Source organism: Neopelma chrysocephalum, unplaced genomic scaffold (genome assembly GCF_003984885.1).
Source record: "Neopelma chrysocephalum unplaced genomic scaffold, ASM398488v2 Primary Assembly neopelma1_78, whole genome shotgun sequence".
NCBI lineage: Eukaryota > Metazoa > Chordata > Aves > Passeriformes > Pipridae > Neopelma > Neopelma chrysocephalum.
Window position 1 is genome coordinate 857622 of NW_020897739.1, and position 20497 is coordinate 878118.

The following is a 20497-nucleotide window of genomic DNA, read 5'->3' on the forward strand; positions in this document are numbered from 1 at the left end:
AGTGATCCCATTTAATCCAGGCTGTGTTGTGCCAGGAATTACACAGAAGTATGCGAGGAGAGCCCTCATCCTGATGAGTCTGTAGTTGATTTTGAGCAGCCCGTGCACTGTAGTGATGCCCAGCACCCCTCTGGGGAAGCAGCTTGGAAAGGGGCTGCAGATCAGGAGGCAGGTAAGCAATTAATGTAATCCTATTTAATGCAACAAACAAATCCCGGCTTTTGAGCCTGATGGCAGGATCTTGCCTTGCCTGTGAAGGTTTTAAGTTCACCTTTGTACACGTGATGTTCCACTGGAAGCAGTGGGATTACCTTCAAAGGGAAGGATTACAGAGGTTTGGCTCTGAAACCAGCCCTAATAACACAAAGCAGGTTGCTTTGCTGTTGCACAATAATAAAATGCAAAAAACCTGCTTGCAGGTGACTGATTCTGTGGTACACAGTACAATTGCCTACTTTTCCCCTGTACGTAAAATTCAAAGTGCTTAATAGCTATTTGTTACTGTGCATGGGGATTTTTGAATGATGTTTTAGAAATTCCATCACGAGGAAATATTTTATACCTCCTCCGTGTTTACATAACGAAGTATAATTTTTGCTTTGTGAATACATCAGAGATGTGGAGTCTCACAGAATTTCTAATTAAGCACAGAGGAGCAGTAGCCTTGGGAGCAGTTTCTCAGCCAGAACAGGCTCATCTCTAGCAGCAGAAAACCATGTGTCTGACCATGCAGAAGTAGTCACAGGTAGGACCTCCTGATGCCAGGATCCTCTGGGATTATTTGCTCCATCCAAAGGCCAACCTTACCACTCAAGGCTGAGACGTTGGGCTTTCCAGAATGGTTTGTGCCAGAGCCCACAAAAAGTTATTTTCTCTTGAGCTTTAAACTGATAAGAAATGGTTTAAGATGTAACTAATTGAACCACTCCAGTTGCTATAATTCAATGACATTTGCAGCATGCCTTAGGTCCTTAACTAAGATTCAAGGACGAGCTTTAAATAAATCACAAAACCACTTGGAAACTTTTTTGTGTCAGAAGTTCAGCCCCTAATAAATGATTCAGCTCCGAGGCAGGTCACAGCCGCTTCCCCTCCTTTCCCTCCTTCCTCTCCCTTCACATGAATAAAAAATAGGAAGAGAGAGCGCACTGGAAAAGGGTGAAGTGTGGCTTGTAGAGAAAATGGGAGTGTTTTTTGCTGCCTAGCAGGGAGCAGTGTAACGTGCTGGGTTTTGGGGCAGGTTTTGTGCTGGGATCCGATAGCACAGCGTTACTCCAGTCCTGCCCGCCCCGCTATTTATTCCCGGGACAAGAGGCACATTGTGAGCAGGGCTCTTGATTTTTCTCTTTGCTCACTTCCTATTGCTGTACTGGTGTCGAGCAGGCTTGTGCTTACACTTGGTGAGGCCAGAATTGAACCACGTCCCGAGAAACACAAAATATTCCTCATCCCAGTGATATATCTGCATGTCTGTGGGGTCAGTTTTTTTGTTTCCCCTTCTTCACATGCTGGAAACCGAAAGTTTTTTTGAAGCTCTGGCTTCATTCAAATTGTGTTTATTATTTTCATGTGAAAGAAAGCAAAACAAGGCTTTTGAAGTGCTGTCACTTTCTTAAAAGCTGCAAAATGCCACGGCCAAGCCCCAGCTTCATTCACACATTCCCTGTGCCGCGCTTCCAGGCTGACACTACGACGTGGATCTGTTTACTACAAAGTGGATCTCTCCGTGTTTTGCTGGGTTAAAATGTGATGTGTTAACTTGTGAGAGTGTGTGTCAACTGCTCAGTGAAGGGATAGATTGTCTTAAATCACCAGGGGTTAATATGGAAGCTAAAACAAACATGGAAGGGTTTTGCTGTTCGTGGCCTGTGCTGTGCATTCTGAGTCATCGAGTCATTGTTCCCGGTGATATCTGGAATGTTTGCAACTCCTGAAACTTGGCTGGTGAAGCAACCAAGGCACCCACAACTGTTCTTCCTCAGCCCTGTTTGCTCCCTGTTTGTGTGCTCTGCCCGTGTGGTGCTCAGTGTCCGTTTTCCCTCCCCCAGGATCTCCAGGCGTGGGTGAATGGTGCTAATGAGAACGGCTTCGTGCTCGTCTCCTTCGGGGCTGGAGTGAAGTACCTGTCGGAAGACCTCGCCAACAAGTTGGCACATGCCCTGGCCAGGCTGCCCCAGAGGGTTATTTGGAGGTGAGTGCAGTGGGGGAGGCGCTTGGGGTGCTTGGCACTGGGCTTGTTTCCCGCTGTGCCATCTGAACCCGGAGTTGCAGAGGCTGGAATTGGCACCGCTTGGGTGGCACGGAGGATCTGACTCTGCTGAAAGGCACTCCTCATGGAAATAGTGCAATTCCCTGGCAGTAAGGGGGAGCACTGATATTTTTTTTTTTTTGGTGGCAGAATAAAGCATGGGTTCCATTCCTGTGCCGAGTTAATATCCTGGAAGGATTGGGGACAGTGAAAAGAATCCGAGGTTATAACATCTGTGACATACTGTCATCATTTCTGACAAAAAAGCCACCCTGGGGCTCAAGAGTGAATTCTGATGATTAAATCCTAGGTTTTCTTCTTCTTTCCCCTCACTTTTTTAGGCCCCTTTTCCACTTTCATCTGTGAACACGGGCTTTCATTATTGATTTTCTCACTTGTTTTTTGTTTTTTTTTTTTTTCTGTGAGAAATTGGAGGGAGAGATCTGCAGGAGTCAAAATCAGCAATAAGCTTTCTCAGCTCTGAAAACATCTTGAGTGGTGCTCTCAGCTCGCTGGAAAAACCCAAAAATTGTTTAGTCAGCTCTGCTTCACGTGGAGCATCAATGATTAATTTGGAGGAGTTCATGTGAACTGTTTATTTCTAAATAATCAGTGTCTTACAACACCTGCCCTGCTGTTGGGGTTGTATTAACAGGCTATTTAGCAGCCTGTTCCCTGCCATCTCATAAGGAATGTCCTCACTGCTGTGTGTAATTGAAGTAGCAAACCCCACTAGTGAACAGGAAAATGGGAATTCTTCAGGCTGTGGCACAGAACCTGGGGTAGTTGTAATAAAGATTGCATCAGTTTTGGTTTGGGGTAGAGCCACTATGTTTTTCTTTGCTTGGCTTCTGATTAATTACTGGTCCCAGTTGATCTTGCTGCTTTTCTTCTCTGTCCTTTCATTATGTTTTCCCTGGAATATTTCTCTGTACAGATATCCACTTTTTGTAGTAAGTCAGTCAATTTTAACAGATTTTTTTTTTCTTGAGGATACCTTTTTTAATGCCTAAAAACCAACTTCAACTGAAGCCTTCTATTAAATGGGTTTTTTTGCTAGTGTTTCCTTAACATTTTTCGTTGTGGTGGATTTTTCTTTTTGTTACCTGCAGTCTATGATTTGCTGAATGGCTTTTTGGATAAGGGAACCCACCTGCTGTTTCTTTCCATCATGATTTATAAAATGGGAAGATGTCCCTGGGTCAAGGTGCAAGACATGATCTTTGGGAGAGACAGGCAGTCGATCCACCCCAGTGGGAATTTGAGATCCATAATTAAATACCTAAATATTATCAGTCAGACATGGCTTGGAGGTTTTTTTGGGGTGTGGTTGGGTTCATTTTTGTTCTTTACATCACTGACCTATGTCTGTGTTGGACACAGGTGGATTTATACTGGATACTTCTGGGAATGAGAGAGGTGGTAGTACAGCTTGGCAGTCTTACATCACCGTGATAAACCAAGGAAATCTTTGTAGTTCTTTGGATTATGGAGCCCAAATTAGTAACTGTTTAGTTGCTTTTCTATAACTTTATGTAAATAATCTTCTAATAATACATACAGAATGTACAAGCCAGTCCTAAGTAAGTCTTGCTTAATTGGGAATGTGCAGGTGGTTGTTGAAGTAACTGTTCAAATGCTCTCCAATAAACAGAATATTTAAGTGGGTCGATGGAGCTGCCACAGAACAGCTCTGTCCTGTAATACTCATTTTGGAGGTCTTGATAACTCCAGCTTCCATTTGATTTTTTCACTGGTTTAGGTTTTCAGGGAACAAACCAAGGAATTTAGGCAACAACACGAAGCTGATTGAGTGGTTACCGCAGAACGACCTCCTGGGTGAGTATCTGTTTTGATCACACGCTGCCTATTCTCACTTGATTTTCAGTTTGCTCTGCTAAAAATATTCTGCTGAATGAGCAGTTATTTTAAAGCCAGGATCACTTCTGTCATGCAAGGCAGAGAGCAAGGATACAGAATTAGGATTTCAGGATGATAGCTGAGTCCCTTGCGGATACCAGAGGCCACAGAGTGTTTCTGACTGTCTCTGGGATACCTGGATGTTTGTGTGTTCCCAAAACAACTCCAATGGGTGCTGATGAATGCATTAAACATCAGAGCGTGTATTGTGTGTCAGCTGGAGTATTTATCCTACCGTGGTGATTAGGCAAATGACTTCTAAAGCAGGTAGATTGTTTTGGTTACAGAAGTGCTCCCAGGCAGTGTGATTTTTTTCTCTTTTTTTTCCCGTTCCATGGAGCTGTTACCGTGGTTGTCAGTGTTTGCTGGCCTGAAGTAAGGCATGGGAGGCTTTAGAGAGAGCATAACATCCATTGTCCTGCATTTAAAGATCTTGTATTTCATCCTCAAACATGCTCTCCCTCGCTCACTTGTGCTGCTAAACCTGCTGCGGTCACCACCTGCAGCTACTCGCCAGTGAGAAGTGCATATTAATGACTCCATTAATCATTTTACATGACTCATATACATGAGAACTTTCTTTGCTTGGGCTGTTCCGTCTCCTAGTGTATAAGGAAGTGATTTAATGCATGAGGAATTTCAGCAGAGTGGGCTTAGGGAGAACTTCAGAACAAGCTGAAATGATTCTGCCCTGCCTGAGTTTCAGCCACAGAAACACTGACAGATGTGTTGTACCCACGTGCTTCAGTAACTTTACAATAAGGAGATATAAATGTGTCTTTTAACCTTCATGCCTCTTCTGTTTTCAGGTCACTCCAACATCAAAGCTTTCCTTAGCCATGGAGGCTTGAACAGCATTTTTGAAACCATGTACCACGGGGTCCCAGTGGTGGGGATCCCCCTTTTTGGAGACCATTACGATACCATGACCCGTGTGCAGGCCAAAGGCATGGGAATACTGCTCAACTGGAAGACTATGACTGAGAGTGCACTGTATGAAGCCCTAGTAAAAGTTATTAATGATCCCAGGTATGGCACGAGGGGTTTTCTGCAGGTTATGTATGGCTATACCAAACCTTTGTGCAGCGGGGGGGAAAAAACTGCATGTTGGGTTTTATTTGTGTGTACAGCTGGGGCAAGTCTGTGGCTGTTTGTCCCGTTTCCCAGGATTGCCCAGGGCTGAGGTTTCTGTGTAGGGGCTGGGCTCGTTGCTCCCTACCAAAACTCGATTGTCTCACGTGCTCTTTGGGGCAGTTGCCATGTGGAGGGCAGAGAGGTTATGGAAACAAACCTGTCCTGACTTATTCCATGTTGCAGACCAAGGTCTCTCTCTGTCTGTCTGGATTATTCCTTGCTGCCAGCCTGGCTGTTGTGCTGCCTCAGAGGCTTGGAGCAAGGTACACATACACGACTCGGGTTGTAGTTTAAAGAGGGAGATATTCACTAAGAGTGACTCTTGAGTCACATGATCTGATTCAAAAAACCAAAAAAATTCAAATGTTTTCCTGTTCTAGTTAGTAATACCTGTCTTAATTCAGGAATGTCATTTTGCATTCACACAAATTTGTCATTTCGCAATGACAGTATTTTGACAAGTTTTTATGAATGAGGACTCCAGTCTGATTTTTTTTTTTTTTTGTTACTCAGGGGAATAAGTGCAAACCTGTGAGCTGAGTTCCAGAATTCTTTCTAATTCCAGCAAATAAGGTTGTTTTCAACAATCCTTGTGTGAGGAGAGTCGCTCCACGAGTTGTTTCTGAGTGTTCTGTTTTAAACACCTTTGTTGAGACGACCTCCAGATGAAAAGTAGTGAGGTGTTAGCTGGCAATATATTGTATTGGCTGACCCTGACTTTGGAGCATGGTGCTGTTGATGCTTCTTGCTTTCTTGGGAGCAGAGTCTTCAAGTGGTGCTTGCCCTGGGGAAGGAGAATCCTGTAGGGATCGAGCAGCAGAGGGGAGGAGAGGAGGGGATGTGCGCAGAGAGACCTCGATAACATCAGTTGCATCACCTTTCCCTTGTGCAATTACCCTCAGTGAAAAGGCAAGGCGTGTGTGAATAACCTGCTGTGACCCTGCAGGGAGGAGAGGAGCAATTTGACACGATGAGTCGCTGGGGGTGAAAACGAAAAGTTTTAGGCGAAACTCCGGCCGGGAGCGGAAACGGTCCGTTGCGAAACCAGCCCCGGGTTTCTCGTCCTTCTGCATTTCTCCGGTTGCACGATAAGCTTAACGTGATGATTTTTTTTTTCCTTCCTTCCTTCCCCCTTCCTTGTTTGTTCTCCCCCCCAGCTACCGGCAGCGGGCGCAGCGGCTGTCCGAGATCCACAAGGACCAGCCTGGCCACCCCGTGAACCGGACTGTGTACTGGATTAACTACATCCTCCGCCACAACGGAGCCCAACATCTACGTGCCGCTGTTTACAGCATCTCCCTCTTTCAGTATTTCTTACTGGATATTGCCTTTGTCCTCCTAGTGGGTGCTGCCTTACTTTACTATGTGTTGGCCAGGGCGGCCAGGTTTGTCTGCAGGCGGAGCAAACAGCTCTGGTCGAACGACAAGCACAGCGCCGTGAACGGACACTACCAGAACGGGATCCCCAACGGCAAGTACAGGAGGAACGGCCACATCAAGCATGAGAAGAAGGTGAAATGAGCCAACAGCCCCCCCAAGTGTAAAGTAGTAACGAATCAGATCAGTAATCGAATTTTATCGCTGTAACTTAGCCTAACAACTACTTAAAAAAAACAAACCTCAATAAGCAAGTTCTAACACTCCCCTTCGGTATGTAATATTATGTGACAAAATTCTACGGAACTAAGAGAAGTCTTTAAAAAAAAAAAGAAAAAAAAAAAGAGCAAGCAAGCACAACCTAAAATGGAAAATATTTTATTCTTAATACTGATGCAGAGAGGTTATTTTGGCACTGAAGTTTTTAGAAGCCTTAATTCTCTAAAGTTCTATACGACGACCGTATTTATGCATTTTGAGTTTTTAAAAGCTCAATGTGTGTGTCCCAAATGAGGAGAGGTTTCTTTTTATTTGCAGAGGTGTTCTCCTTTTATTTTTTTTTATTATTTTAATATGTCCATCCTTTTAGCTGAGAGAACTCTAGTGCTAGTTCTGTGTTTCCTTTGTTGAAGGTTCAACATGTTGTGTAAGAATGCTGTTTAAAACAAGAAGTTTTTTCCAGTCTTTATGCGAGAAATAGCAAGTTGCAGACTGAGAACACAGACCTTAAAAAAAAAAAAAGAAATAATCTTAATGAGCACTGAAGAAAAATGGCAAAAATATGCACTTGTTTTACTGATAAGCTGCATGACTCTTCTGCTCACTCCCAGTACTTTGGCGAAAAGGGTCTTGAGCAAGTCTACAGTAGGTCCTAATTTTAATTTAGACAAAATTTCATTTGTTGCCTTTCTCTGCATAATGTAATTTATGCCACGAAAATATTAGGGAGTTCTGTTCCAGTTCCAAATACGGCTGTGTGGGGAAGCAGATTCGCATAATTAAGAAAAACAAATGAAACAACAACAACAACAACAAAGAAAAAGATAAGGAAACGTTAAGAAAAATCTATCCCTGTGCTTCCTGCAGGAGGTTTTGTAATGACCCAGAGCCGTGCAGAATCGAACCACTCCTTGGGGTCTGTTTAAAAAGGAACCAACCAACCCACAGCAAGCACCCCGTAGCCCCCCAGAGTTGAATGTCTTTCCTGTTAAATTCTCACAAAGTTCTTTCGGAATCGCAATGTTCGTAGCTGTTCTCTTTCAATGGTTGTATCTGGAAAAAAACCCAAACAACAAACAAAAAAAAAAAACAAAAACAAAAACAAAAAAATAAAACCAACCCCCACCAAAAAAAAGAAACCCCCCAACGGAAATCTTCCCTTCCATTAGTCTGGGCCACGCAATCCATGTTCCGCATAGTTGCCAATGGGAATTGCGCGCCGCGGGCGGGCGTCCGGCCGCGCCGGGATGCACGGGATGAAGCCTGGCTGCTGCTCTGGGGAGGTGGCCGTGGCCGTGTCCCCCCCCTTCCCGTCCCTGCAACAATCTCCTCCAATCACTGTCGCCGACCGGGCTCTGCTCCGAGGGCGGGATGCGCTCCGGGCGCGGGGGCCGCCGCCGCCGCCCCGCTCGACCAAAGTTGGCAACTATGAGTTTTTGATTATTTCCACGTCATTCTGTTTACTTGGAATTTTGCACTACACACGTTGTGAGTGTACGCTTTTATTTATTTGTAGTTCGAGGTCCCATTTGCCTTGAGGGAGAAAAAGGGAGGAAATGCCCGTTTTTATTACCTGGTGTCGCTCACTAACATGGCGGGAGTTGGGAACGATGATGGGACGCTGAGATCATCTTCATACACAGTGATGCAATATTTCGCTTGTCATTCCATCAGGAGCCTCGGTCCTATAGCAATAAAATAACAGTGCAGATATGTTTCTAATACACAGTACAGCTACTTGTACTGCTTTCCGAATACTTGAAGAAAATGGTATTATAAATAAGCCTAGTAGCTATTCCTTTTTACAATCTCGCAGTTCTTGGCAACTTAAAGGAGCACACAGAGGCGATGAATGGTGGGATGGTGAGAAGACTTCGAGTGTATGAATGACTTGGTTCAAATGTCGGGGGGGGGGTTTGGCATTAAAGAAGGTACAAAAGCACTGACCGGATGATTAAGCATAATTTAATCTCCACTGTGATAAAACTTAAGCAATAAACATGGATTTAATAGAGAAATTCTGTGGTTTGGGAGTATGTTTTTGTTCAGTTGAATGGTGGTTGTCTCAAAGCACCTGTTTTGTGTGTGTGTGTGCACATAAATGTGGGTGCTTACTAGGATGCACATAATTTGTCTCAATATGTACTGTGGTGGACGATACATATTTGAAATCAAAAATTATTATTATTTATTTTTCGTGACCGCAAATCTGTTTCCTGTAGCAGCTTTGAATCCATTGAAAGGCAAAATGCTTAACTAGATTTCTCTAAGGCAGTTCAAACTTTTCAAAGTTTCTGGACGTCCCTGGCAAAGTGTCTTTTTTCTTTTTTTTTTTTTTTACCCTGTGCATGTTATTTCTTCAAAAGCAGAACTAAAAGGTTTTTCGCAGTGATGCTGAATGAGATGATGGATTGTTTTGGATAGTCTCTGTAGATACAAATATGCTGCAGTTCTGTTGCAGGAAGAGGCAGTTGCTGCTTTAATTGTGTTACCAAATTTGTGATGGGTCTGACCCACCTCATCTAAAGAAACACCGGTTGTGTTTCAGCTTTCTTGTTAAGTTCAGGTACGAGCTGATACTGTGATTTCACTTCTCTCTTTGCTATAGCAAGTTAATATTCCTGTGCTTTAAGACACAGAATTTAGCAGTGATTGGTGTTGGTGCCCAGCCGGTGTTGAAATCGGCCACATTGCTGAAGGAGTGTTAAAAAAAGTGTTTAAAAATACATGTGTAACTCCAGACTGCATCACAGCAGTGAGCCTGAGGCTTTACTCACCTGTTATTGTGCACTGAACAGAGCAGACAGTCTTCTTAAAAGAAACTGAATTCACTCCTTGGTAAATACCACACCTGGGGTTTATTTATCCTAAAGAAAATTATACCTTTCAGTACTTCATTTATTTGGGGGTGGGGTGGGGTGTGTTTTCTCTCCTAAACAAAAAAAACCAACCAGTGCTAAACCTTATTTCATCGTGGAATAACAAAAATTGCTCTCGTGCACCTCTGTCTTGGTCTTGACATAGTTACTCTGTAAAGAAACAAAAATCGGATAGAAAAGATTCTATTCCACATATATGTGGGGGGCATGGAAGGCTGAAAAGTATTTAGGGGAATGTTGACCAGGATTTTAGAGTGGGGGATAGAATCATAGAGCCATTCAAGTACATGAGATTTATATTATTTAAGTATTTTGTAGTGGCAACTTCCTTGGGCTCTCACTGTGAGCTGATTCAGGAGTTGCTTCTTTTAAGACCAGCGTGGACTGGGGAGGTTGGGATTGAAGGATCTCTCGAGTAAAGGGTGCCAGGTGGGGTTTGGAGGCACAAACAGCAGCGTTCCACGGGGTTAGAGGTGCTGGTCTGTGTGAAATACAAGCATCACTCCGAAACCAGAGCACAATTGCGCTGCATGGAGCGTTAATTGACTGTAATGTTAGTATAATTATGTTTTAATGCAATAACGGCATGTCTGGGTGTAAGAGCTGAGGCTGGTGAGGAGTGATGACTGAAGCAAGCAAGAAACATGGACTGTGACTCGTTACAGATGAACACCAAGTTTTTTGAGAGTCAAATTATCTGAAGCCCACAGCGGTGTTTTTAAACCAGGTGTTCTTCTGGTGCTCAGAGCCCTGTTCCCTCTAACCCCCAGGTTATGATGCCATGGATTCTCCTGCAGATACACACTTTAAACTGGCTTTATTGTGTTGCTTCTTGTAGTTTTCCATCAATGTTACTAAAAGTTTTGAATTCCAGGCTTAGCTTGAATATTCCAGCTGTGCTGCAGTTGTAGTTTCAGGTGTGGGATTCCCACTGCCTTTCTTTTTCTTTTCTTTCTTTTTTTTTTTTATGAAGGAGAGAATGTTGTCACAATTCATTTTAAAATTATGAGGATTTCAAAATAAATTTGCATGTCCTGGGGTGTTAAAAGCTTTGGGGGGGAAGGGACCTTAAAGTTCATCTAGTTCCAACTGCTTGCCCTGGGAGTTGTTCTGCTGCGTTGTCTGCTGGTCATCTTTTCTTTGTGATTGATTCCTGCATAACAAAAAGTTTTACTGGACTTTGTTATTTTAAACTTTGCTGCATTCCTACATAGTTAAAAATCACCTGGGACAAGCTGAAGCTCAAAATTGTAATTTATTATCCATGCTTTTAGTCTGAAAAAATCCTGAGAGACCTCCTGAAACTGGCAGGTTACTCAATGAGATAATGGAGCTAAATACATAGGTACAGATACTTCCTCCTTTATAGAGAATCTTTCATTGTGGAAAACAAATGGTTGGAGCTGAGACTGAGAAATCACAGAGGGCTGGAGGTGAAAATGAGCTGTTCCTTTCGAAATCAGGAAGAATTCCTTGTCCCACTTGACCTGACACGGTGTTGAACCAATGGGGCTGTGCAGTGTAATAATTAACTCGGGAGAGATATAAACAGCATGATTTGTTTTATCTGTGCTGGTTTTACAGGAAAATGCAGGATTACATCAGGTGTTCTGAAGGGGCAGAGGTGGAGAAGGAGAGAAGACAATGACAGCTGCAGTTGGTGTGATGTTCAGCATCCTCTTGGATGTCTCTGTGTTATTCCTGTTGCTCACAGGGTGGCCAAAGCTTAAATTTTCCAGGTTCACTCCAGAAAGATGCACTGAATTCCTGGGGTGGCTTGAAAGGAAGAAAATGTTCTCATTCCAGTCACAAACAACCTGCTTATCACATCTCTGCTGCTTAGTTTTAAGAAGCAATCTCAGATACGGGCTTGAAATAAATTCCCCTCTTCGGCTCCCATGAGATTTAGGGCAAGGATAAGAGTTTTCCAGCACCAGGAGATGCCCACTGAGAAAACTCAGTGTCAGAAAGAGAGCAAATATATATGTAAAAAGTAGAGTTCTATAAGGAATTAACAGATTTGCCCATATTTATGAGGCTCTTCTCGGTTGTGCCCTGCTTTTCTACCCTTAACTTTTACGCGTCTCTTTTCTAGATGTTTCTGTATCTTCCTTTTTCAAAGCATCAACCTTTCTTTGTGGGGTTTGTGTATACAGTTCTTGTGGATGCCAAGTGTTGATTTGCCACATTCCCAAAGCCCCCTTGGCGTTTACCCACCCTCCTGATGCTCCTTTGCTGGATAACTTGCCTGGGGACACCATAACCACCCCATAGCTCCACCCCAATGCTTGTAGGGAAGGTTTGGGTTGTTCCTGCACACCCCAGATGTCCTGCTGGGCTCTCTCAGCTTTCAGGTGGAGGTGGACCCGCCCCAGGGAATGTTTCCAAGCCGAGATCCAAGTTTGGTCCTTTGATTTCACTGCAGATAAGACCTGTCAGCACTGTGAGCTCACACATGAGCTTCCTGATGAAAGAAATATTTATCTGGCTGTTCCTTTCTGTTGTTCTTGGCTCAGCACCTCCTGTCTGGTGGCCTGGGAGAAGGTGCAGTGTTGGGTCTCTCGGTGACGCTGAAAAAAAGCGTGACAAGAAGATGCATGAATTAAAATCTGCACTGCTTTTACTGGGGGGAAAAAAATGTCGTGGTTTGTTTTTCGTAGATGAAACGATACGAAATTGGAGTGTGATTGATTGTGGGGTGCAGCAAAGGGAACAGTTTTTTCCCCTGGATCTCATTACTCAGGTGCAGGAGTTCTATCCATTCTTTTTTAAGGCCTCCTTGCAGATGGAGCAGTGGAGAAAGGAATGGGTAAGGAATGACACTTAATGAGGGGCAGGGACTCTATGACTCCATGTTTTTCCCAAAAAGGCAAATGAGATCATATCTGTGTGTGGCACCTGAAAGTCTCATCAGTTCCCTTAATTTTTTTTCTTTATGTTTTCTTTTTTTTTTTTAAGTATGTATTTATTGGATGTTAAGGGGAGAGCACTTCAAGCCAACAGTGGGAAACTTTCCAGCCTCTGCCTGGGACCCTGATGGGATTGCTGTAGAAAATTAGGTGTGTGTGGATAAATAAATAAAAAAAAAAAAGCTTTTAGTTAAGAAGGTTCAAGTAGTGTCATAGGTAAAACAGCCTTCAAGAAATAATGAACAAATTGTCACTGAACAAATCATATAAAAGCAACTTTCTCTAGGACATGTTATTCCTGGACCTGAAACCAACTTGCCACTGGTTTCTTAGATCACTCTGTAATCCTCAGGAAATAATCCCGTTCTTGGTTTGCAGGGTGCTGAGAAAAGCAGGAGAATCTCTGTGCAGATGAGACACCAAGGTTCTCCTTCTTCCACCACGTTCTGGGGTCCTTTGGATGGGGAAGGGCCATGGGTGGCTCCTGCCGTCAGCCCCTGGCATTCCCAGGCCTCCAGCGAGGTTCTTCTCAGGTCACACTGGTGGTGGCAGGAGGCAGCTGAGGCTCCCTCGTTCTCAGGAGTAAGAGGGAAGGCTGTGGATCTTCTGGATGGAACCTGTCTCTCCTTTGGGCATAGACCCAAACCGTTTCACCAGGTGTGTTCTTTGGGAGAGTTTCCGGGCAGTCCTGCTTTCCCGGGTGTGGGAGGGAGGGTTGGGAAAGCTGGGCACCTCCGGTTGTGCAACGGAGGCCACACCAAGTGCCCCTGTGTGGTCTCCCATGGGGAGGGCACACCTCTGGTGCGTTGGCAGTGCTGCTGTGTGGGTGGCCAGGGGCTGCCCAGCTGCTCGGGCCAGGTTCAGATGTTCCCAGTCGGGCTGAAGGGATTTAGGGAACGCAGAATCTCGGCCACTCTCTTGAGATGGATTTTTCCAAGCCCTGAGCCTGTAAACTCCTTGTTTCTCAACTGTATTCGAGGCTGAGTTACCCGTATCGCCGTGATCCTCGTGAAACGAAGGCCAGGTTGTAGGTGCTCCTTCAGTGTCCATTCACAATTTGGGAGCCAAGAGATAAGAGTTCCTCCGGCCTCCCGTGTCCGCGCGGTTCAGGAACTTCCCGGCACCGAACAATGAGTTCTCAGGCTGGGAGGTCTGTGAGAACACCCCGTGCAGTCCCTGCCAAGTGCAGGACCATGGAAAGGTATGTCGGGTGCTGTGCTTGGAGATCATTATCCATTTCCAGGTACCGGTCGCGCAAAGCCAACCGGTACATTCCTTGTCTCCATTTTTGTGAAGTTCCATTGAGCTAAATACCGATATTCCTACACCTGCTGAAGCACCTCTGCCCTCACTGCCTCTGCTTGCATTTTTCTCCTAATGCTTGGCCTCGCTTCGTGAGAAACACGGAGACACAACCACTTCCCAGAAAAATCTCTGCTGGGCAGGAGTTCACCCTCACCTCCCCTGAGCGTGTTACTCAGGATTGTGTCCGGATGACCTTGGCTGTCTCCAGGGAAGGAGACTCCACAGCCCCGCTGTGGGCAGCCTGTGCAGTGCTCAGTCCTTGGAGTGCTGCTCCTTGGCTTGTTGATACTGGAGGGGATCGTTTTCAGGGAAGGAGAGGCCAATTCCCAGCTCGTTCAGTGCAGACAAAGGCCGGGAGGAGCAAAGATTGCACAGCAACAGAATGGGGAGAAGGCCTTGGGAAAGGTGTTTTAGGCAAAGGATTATTCTGTGAGACAAAACCACATGGGCACAAGTTGTCAGGAGAACAGGGAAGTGTCCAAGGCCAGGTTGGACTGGGCTTGGAGCAACCTGGACGAGTGGAAGGTGTCCTTGCCCATGGCAGGGCCTTGGAACTAGATGGTCTTTATGGTCTCTTCCCACCCAAACTGTTCAGTAATTCCGTGATTCGTTCTATGATTTAGGTTGGGAATTTTCTCATTTCATCATGGGGGACCAGAGCCGTTGTTTAAATGGGGTTACAGGAGGAAAATGCTTCTTGCTTTTGCCCTGGAGCTTGATAAACATGTAGGCAGCCCCTCCTGCCTCACATCCTGGCTGGAAATCCCTTTCCACTTCAATTCTGGGCATTTCTGGGCTTCTCTCTAACTGTTTCAAAGGATGGCTTTCCTCAGAAAATGGTGCTATTTTGCTTTTAAAGGGCATTTTAAAAGGCCTAAACTTAGACAAAACCTTCTCAGTATAAGCCTGTGGCTTTTCCTTGGAATCCCAAAACCGCAGCTTATGGCAATTTTGGGAACTTAATGTTGATTTGTGTTTCTCATTAGAAATAAGATGATTATTTATTTTGAGGGGTTGAGGAGGAGGAGTAACAAATGTGTGCATCCCTGTCCGTGTGTCTGCATCTGTGCGAGTGTCCAGGCATCCATGTCCTCGGTGCCAGCCCGGTCCCTGGAGCTGCTTTTTCCGGGTCTGGAAGCGGCATCGCCCCACGGGGGCTATTCCCGCCGCAGCGCTGCTTTCCCTGCAGGGAGCCTGTCAGAGACCCGCTGCTTTTTTTCTCCTTCGTCTTTCCTCCTCTTTTTTTTCCAATCCCCCGCTCCCGCCGCGCTCCATGGCCGGGGCTGCGCTGCCACCTGGCGTCGGATCTCGGCTGGGAGCCGGGAAGGAGCATCCCGCTCCCTGGGAAAAAGTGTTTTCTCTGCTGCCTCTCGGGGCCGTATGACCTTCAAAAACCCCCAGCAACAAACAAATATCCCCCCAAAACGGAAAACAACTAAAGAAGGGAAGCAGACACTGTTGGTACCTCCTAGAGAGCTGGAGCTGCCTCCCTGGGAAGAGGTTTTATTGGATGTTATGTTATCTTTATATTATTAGTAGAAAATTCAGTTGGGATTTGAGCCCTTCTGCAGTGTCCTTTTCCTTGCCCCTGATGATCTCTATAATGAATCCAGTGGAGTCCTCCACGTGTTACCTTTCTCCCACAGGATCCCTGTGGTTTAGGAGATGTGTTTTCCCACTAATTTGCCATGTTTACATGGCCTGGGCTGTGCAAGTCTCTGGAAGCAGAAGGCAAAGGCCACAGCCATTAATATGCCCGGCTGTGGAGCTGAAGACTGGGGGAAGATAGGGATGCTATTCATTTTTCCTTAGGACAATGTGGAATGACTTGTTTTTTACAGGGAATGTCCCTGGCAAATCCTAACGGGTTTGTTTGTTCCCGGCTCTGGCTGTTTTCTGGGATGGTGCTGTGTCTCCAAGGAGCAAACAGTCCTTTTTCCCTTGGATGTAACCCGGGCACAGCCTCGCTCCTGAGCAGTCACCGCTCAGGAGGAACTTCCAGGACAGAGGGGGTGAATCACTGAAGCATCAAAAGGGGCCATTCCTGTTTCCAGCCTGCTTCATCCCAGATAACCCGCCCGTGGCACCTTGTGACAGCCACCGCTGTCCTGCCCTGTCCACCGGCTCCAGCTCCGCAGGAATTCTCCCCCAGCCCAGCCCTGCCCTGGCTTCTCCCCGCAGCGCCCCGCGGATCCCCCGGGAGGTCCGGGGTGCCACTGAGCGCCGTCTGTCACCGGAGACAAGGCGGCGATTCAGGGGCCGCGGGTGTTGATGCCCCGGAGGCAACAAAGGCGCGATTGAGGCGGGAGCAGCCCCGTCCCGGGGATGGAATTGCAGCCCGTGCGTTGTGCCCGGGCCGGGGGCCTCGTTCCCCAGAGCCGCTGCTGCTCTGCGGCGCTGTCATCTTCGAATCCGACCGAAGGGGGGAATCTGGATGAAAATGCGGCTGGGAGAGGAGTCGGTGACGGCAAGGGAACGAGATATAGAATTAGAGCCAGGGTGTGCAGGCAGAGGTTTATTTCGAGTGGGGGAATAACATCCATGTGTGCACACATAACCCCAAACTACCAGTTTTTCTCATCTCAGCCTTGGCAAAGAGCAGTGACCTGAGGCAGAGCTGATTGCAAGGTGTGCAAGTTTAGAAGGCATACAAGGTTATGTCTTACCCCTCCTTTATTCTGTTGCATCCTCCCTCTCAAAGGTGTGCGTGCTTTTAAAACCCTATTTTTCCAACTGAGAAATTCCTCATCTTCCTGGGTGGGGAAGGAATACATTTCCCTTGCAAGATGAACAGAGATTGTGTGGAGTAAATTACGTAGGTACTGAATGCTGAGGGACAGGTGGCAGCTCAAGACTTCAGTGTGTTCCTTTCCTCTGTCCTAGCTCAGGAAAGGTGCAAATGATTCACCAAATATCACAAGTAACGTGTCGTTCCTGATAAATTAAAACACTCCTCGAGGCAACTTTGAAGGTCGTTCAAAGCATCAGTGGCACCGTTGAATTGCTTTTTTCTGAGACATCCATCTTCAACTCAAACGAATTCTGCAATATTTTCAAAAAGGAATGAAAAGGTGAGTGGGCACCGAAAGGTTGAACAGGAATTCTGAGCTTGCCTGGACCTTGCTCCTTACGAAGGACCTGGGAATGATCCTTCTGAGGTTCTGGATGCGCTTCAATGCACAATGAGGAGGGAAGGCCCTCCAGGTTTTACAGCTTAAGCAGCACCACAGGTGAATCAGACCATCAGAGAAGTGAAGGGGTTTCATTCCAAATTCTTATTTCCATTTAACCCCTGTACGAACCATATCAGTGCAGGATATTGTGAGATGTGTGTATTACACCACAGGTACAAAATGTTTGTGACCTGCAGCCAGAGAGGGGCTTCTTTGCAGAACTCTTAGTAAATTTTGCATTGCCTGTCGATGTTTTATTAGGCTCCAGGCTGGAAGTTGAATCCGTAAAAACGTGTGCCAGGTGGTTGATGAGTATAAATTGCTGAACAGTGTGAGGCTGGAGGATGCAGGAGAGGCACAGTTCTGCCTTCCAGGCTGAGGAACTGGACTGTGAAATTAAGCACAGGGTTTTGCAGCCTCGTCGTGTGGCCTTGCATTGCTTTGGGTCCCACTGCTGTGGGCACGTTCAGGTAATGAAGATGCCCGAAGAGGTAAGAAATCCCCTGTGATACAGACAAAAAAAACATGGAAAAGCTCTAGGAAGGAGCTTAGAGAGTGCAGGAGCTGGTGTGGCTGCAGGAAAGCCTTTGGGGAATCCAGGTGTTATCCAAACGGCACACAGGATGACAAGGGGATGTCCAAGAGGAGCCACAAGTGTGGCTGGGGGGACACCTGAGCGGGTGTGAGTGGGCAGAAAATATCCCAGGCATCCAAATTTTCTTCCCCTGTGGAGGAAAATGTGACTTTCACAGACTTTCAACTTCGGCTTGGCATTGGCTTTATATTAAAGCAAATGAGGTGTATCATAAACAGCAATGCAGAGAGGCTGTGCTGGCCATTCCTCTGAGCTGGGAAAAGGCCCTTATTGCCCTGCTTGGCTGAAACTTTAAATCATTTCACTGGCCAAAGGCTCGGAGAAAAGTATTTTGTCAAAATTCCCGATTCTAACGAAGAATGCTCGATTCCAACCCCTCTTCTCCTGAGAAAAACACACTGGGAAAGACACTTGACATGTATAACTAAATCCAGACTTCAAGCAGAGATTTGGTGCTGCCTGAGGACGGGGGGAGCCCGGGGTGTCAGTGGCTGAGGGAATGGCAAAGTTTCAGCCTGGAGGGTGGTTTTGGTCACGTCCCCCTTTTACAAAGTGTTCCACCACCCCTTGGAGACGGCCCAGATGGATTAGAAGGAAAAGGTTCGTTCCTTCGGGATGGATGGCGCTCTCCAAAAAGAAAAGGCTGTCAGATAGATTTTTATCTGCCACAGGTGCTCCCTTGTGGGCGAGGTCTTCACAATGGATGAGCCTGGAACTGCGAGCCGGAGCCGTTCGGCAGGTCTCCGGAGACGACGGGAATTTCGGATATCGTAGCTGTTTTCCTGGTGCTTTAGCACATTCCACAGCCTCTCCATGACTATCCTGGGAATTTCAGATATCGTAGCTGTTTTTCCTGGTGCTTTTGCACCACAGCTGCTCCGTGACTATCCCTGCAGCACGAGTGTGGCTTCACAGTCTGCCTGGGGCAGTTTGCCTGGTGTTTTTAGGGAGTATAGGCAAAAATATCAGGAGGTGTGTGCCTTCATAGGGAATATTTACATGCCTGTAGTTCTTCATAGAATAGGGTCTAAATGGTTGTTCTTGTAGGATCATAGAATCCTGGAATGGCCTGGGTTGGAGGGGATCTTGAAGTTCAGCCAGTTCCAGCCCCTCTGCCATGGGCAGGGACAGCTCCCACTAGCCCAGGTTGCTCCAAGCCCCATCCAACCTGGACACGAAGCCCATAGCATTGTCACTGCCGGGATTTATCCTATGGAGCAGGTGACTGGCAGTCGGGATTGACACCTGGAGGGTGAGTTCAGTCAGTGGCTTTATTGGCAGAGAAATTAAGTGGCCAAAACCACGAGTCAGAACTTGTGCGTGAACGAGGCCGGACGTGCCCCGTGCGCTGACCTGTGTGTTCCCAGCCCGGCTCCCACATCCATCCTGCTCCCTGAGTCACTGCCTGCAGAGCAGGGACACTGGCGACATGGATAATAAACCCTCCTGGAGGGTCTGGGGATTTGCTGTCAGGCGGGAGGAGGGCGGTGCCGGTGCTGGCTGGTGAAAGCTGCGCTTTCCGTCCCATTCCCGATTCCCCGGGGGCAGCTGACGGAGCAGTGGTGGGAAGCTGACAGTCTGCCTGACTGCAAAGGGCTGCCACGGCTCAGCGTGCCTGGAAAATGGGAAATGCAGGGAGAACAAGAGCTCCAGGCGCTGGGAGGGCTTCCTACTGCTTTCACTTCATGGAGTGTTACCTGTCAGAGCCCACGGGGGGGGGGGGGTTGTAGTGAAATCCTGCCAATGGATCCGTCTGGAACAAACAGGGGAGGTGGGAGCAGGGCTGCCCTCATGGCAAACATCCCTTCCCATGGCAAAAGCCTGGTGGAGACCTGCAGGAGTGCTGGGAGCAGCTCAGGGAGCACCCAGCACCCCTCCCGGGCTGCGTCTCCTGGGGGGGAATCCTTGGTGACAGCTCAGGGTAATCAAAAATTCCTGTACTTCCAAGTGTCATCTCATTAATCAGGGGCCTTCCATCTGAGCGAGCCAAGGACACTCACCACCAGCTCAGGACCAAATTCTTGATGTCTCTGTTGGAGATACCAGGAGAGGACAAATGATTCCAAGTTAGGCTTTTCCCTTCTACCCTGTCTCGGAGAGAATTGGGAACAGCGTGGTGAACCTGGGAATTGGAGGGCCCTGTCTCATCTGAACTGAGCAGATGGAACAAGGCCTGAGCAGCCCCAGGGCTGAGACTTCTCGTAAACCAGGGAAGCAGCTGCCTCTGTTATTCCCTCTATGTCTCATCCCTGGAAGTGCTCAAGGCCAGGTTGGATGGGGCTTGGAGCAACCTGGGATAGTGGAAGGTGTCCCTGCCCATGGCAGGAGGTAGAACTGGATGGTCTTTAAAGTCCCTTTCCACCCAAACCGTTCTGTGATTCCATCTCTGAAGAGAGGCACCATTATCTTTTTAACAGTGGCTGCCCAAACGGGGAAAAGGAAATCTATTTTATTCCCTAATGGATGGCCAAATCACTGTCTCTACAAATAAATATTTACAGAAATTATCAGCTAGCAAATAATTCCTAAACACAGAGTAATTGCAAAGCGAGATGTGTAAATATTGTCCAAGTTAATTGCTGTTGGTTCCCAGTGTAGCAGAAGGAGGGGCCTGACCCTCCGGCTCCCGCCTGTCCCTGGTGTGCCGCGACCGGCTCTACGCGCGCAGCCGGGACTCCCGGTCCTGGCGCCATCGATCTGGAAGGAATCCTCGACCGTATGCAATTTTAGCCCCCGGC

General features: G+C 46.8%; 1 protein-coding gene across 5 annotated transcripts in view; it reads left to right on the plus strand.

Annotated features, from left to right (window-relative positions):
- Positions 1-7962, plus strand: part of UGT8 (UDP glycosyltransferase 8) — a 33611-nt gene extending 25649 nt beyond the window's left edge. For all 5 annotated transcript variants that reach the window (XM_027689865.1, XM_027689866.1, XM_027689864.1 and 2 more), the window contains 4 exons: positions 2049-2191; positions 4011-4087; positions 4978-5197; positions 6460-7962. In XM_027689865.1, coding sequence (XP_027545666.1) covers positions 2049-2191; positions 4011-4087; positions 4978-5197; positions 6460-6823 — 804 coding nt within the window. In that variant the 3' untranslated portion in view covers positions 6824-7962. The remainder of the gene's footprint in view (positions 1-2048; positions 2192-4010; positions 4088-4977; positions 5198-6459) is intronic.
- Positions 7963-20497: the final 12535 nt, after the last annotated feature.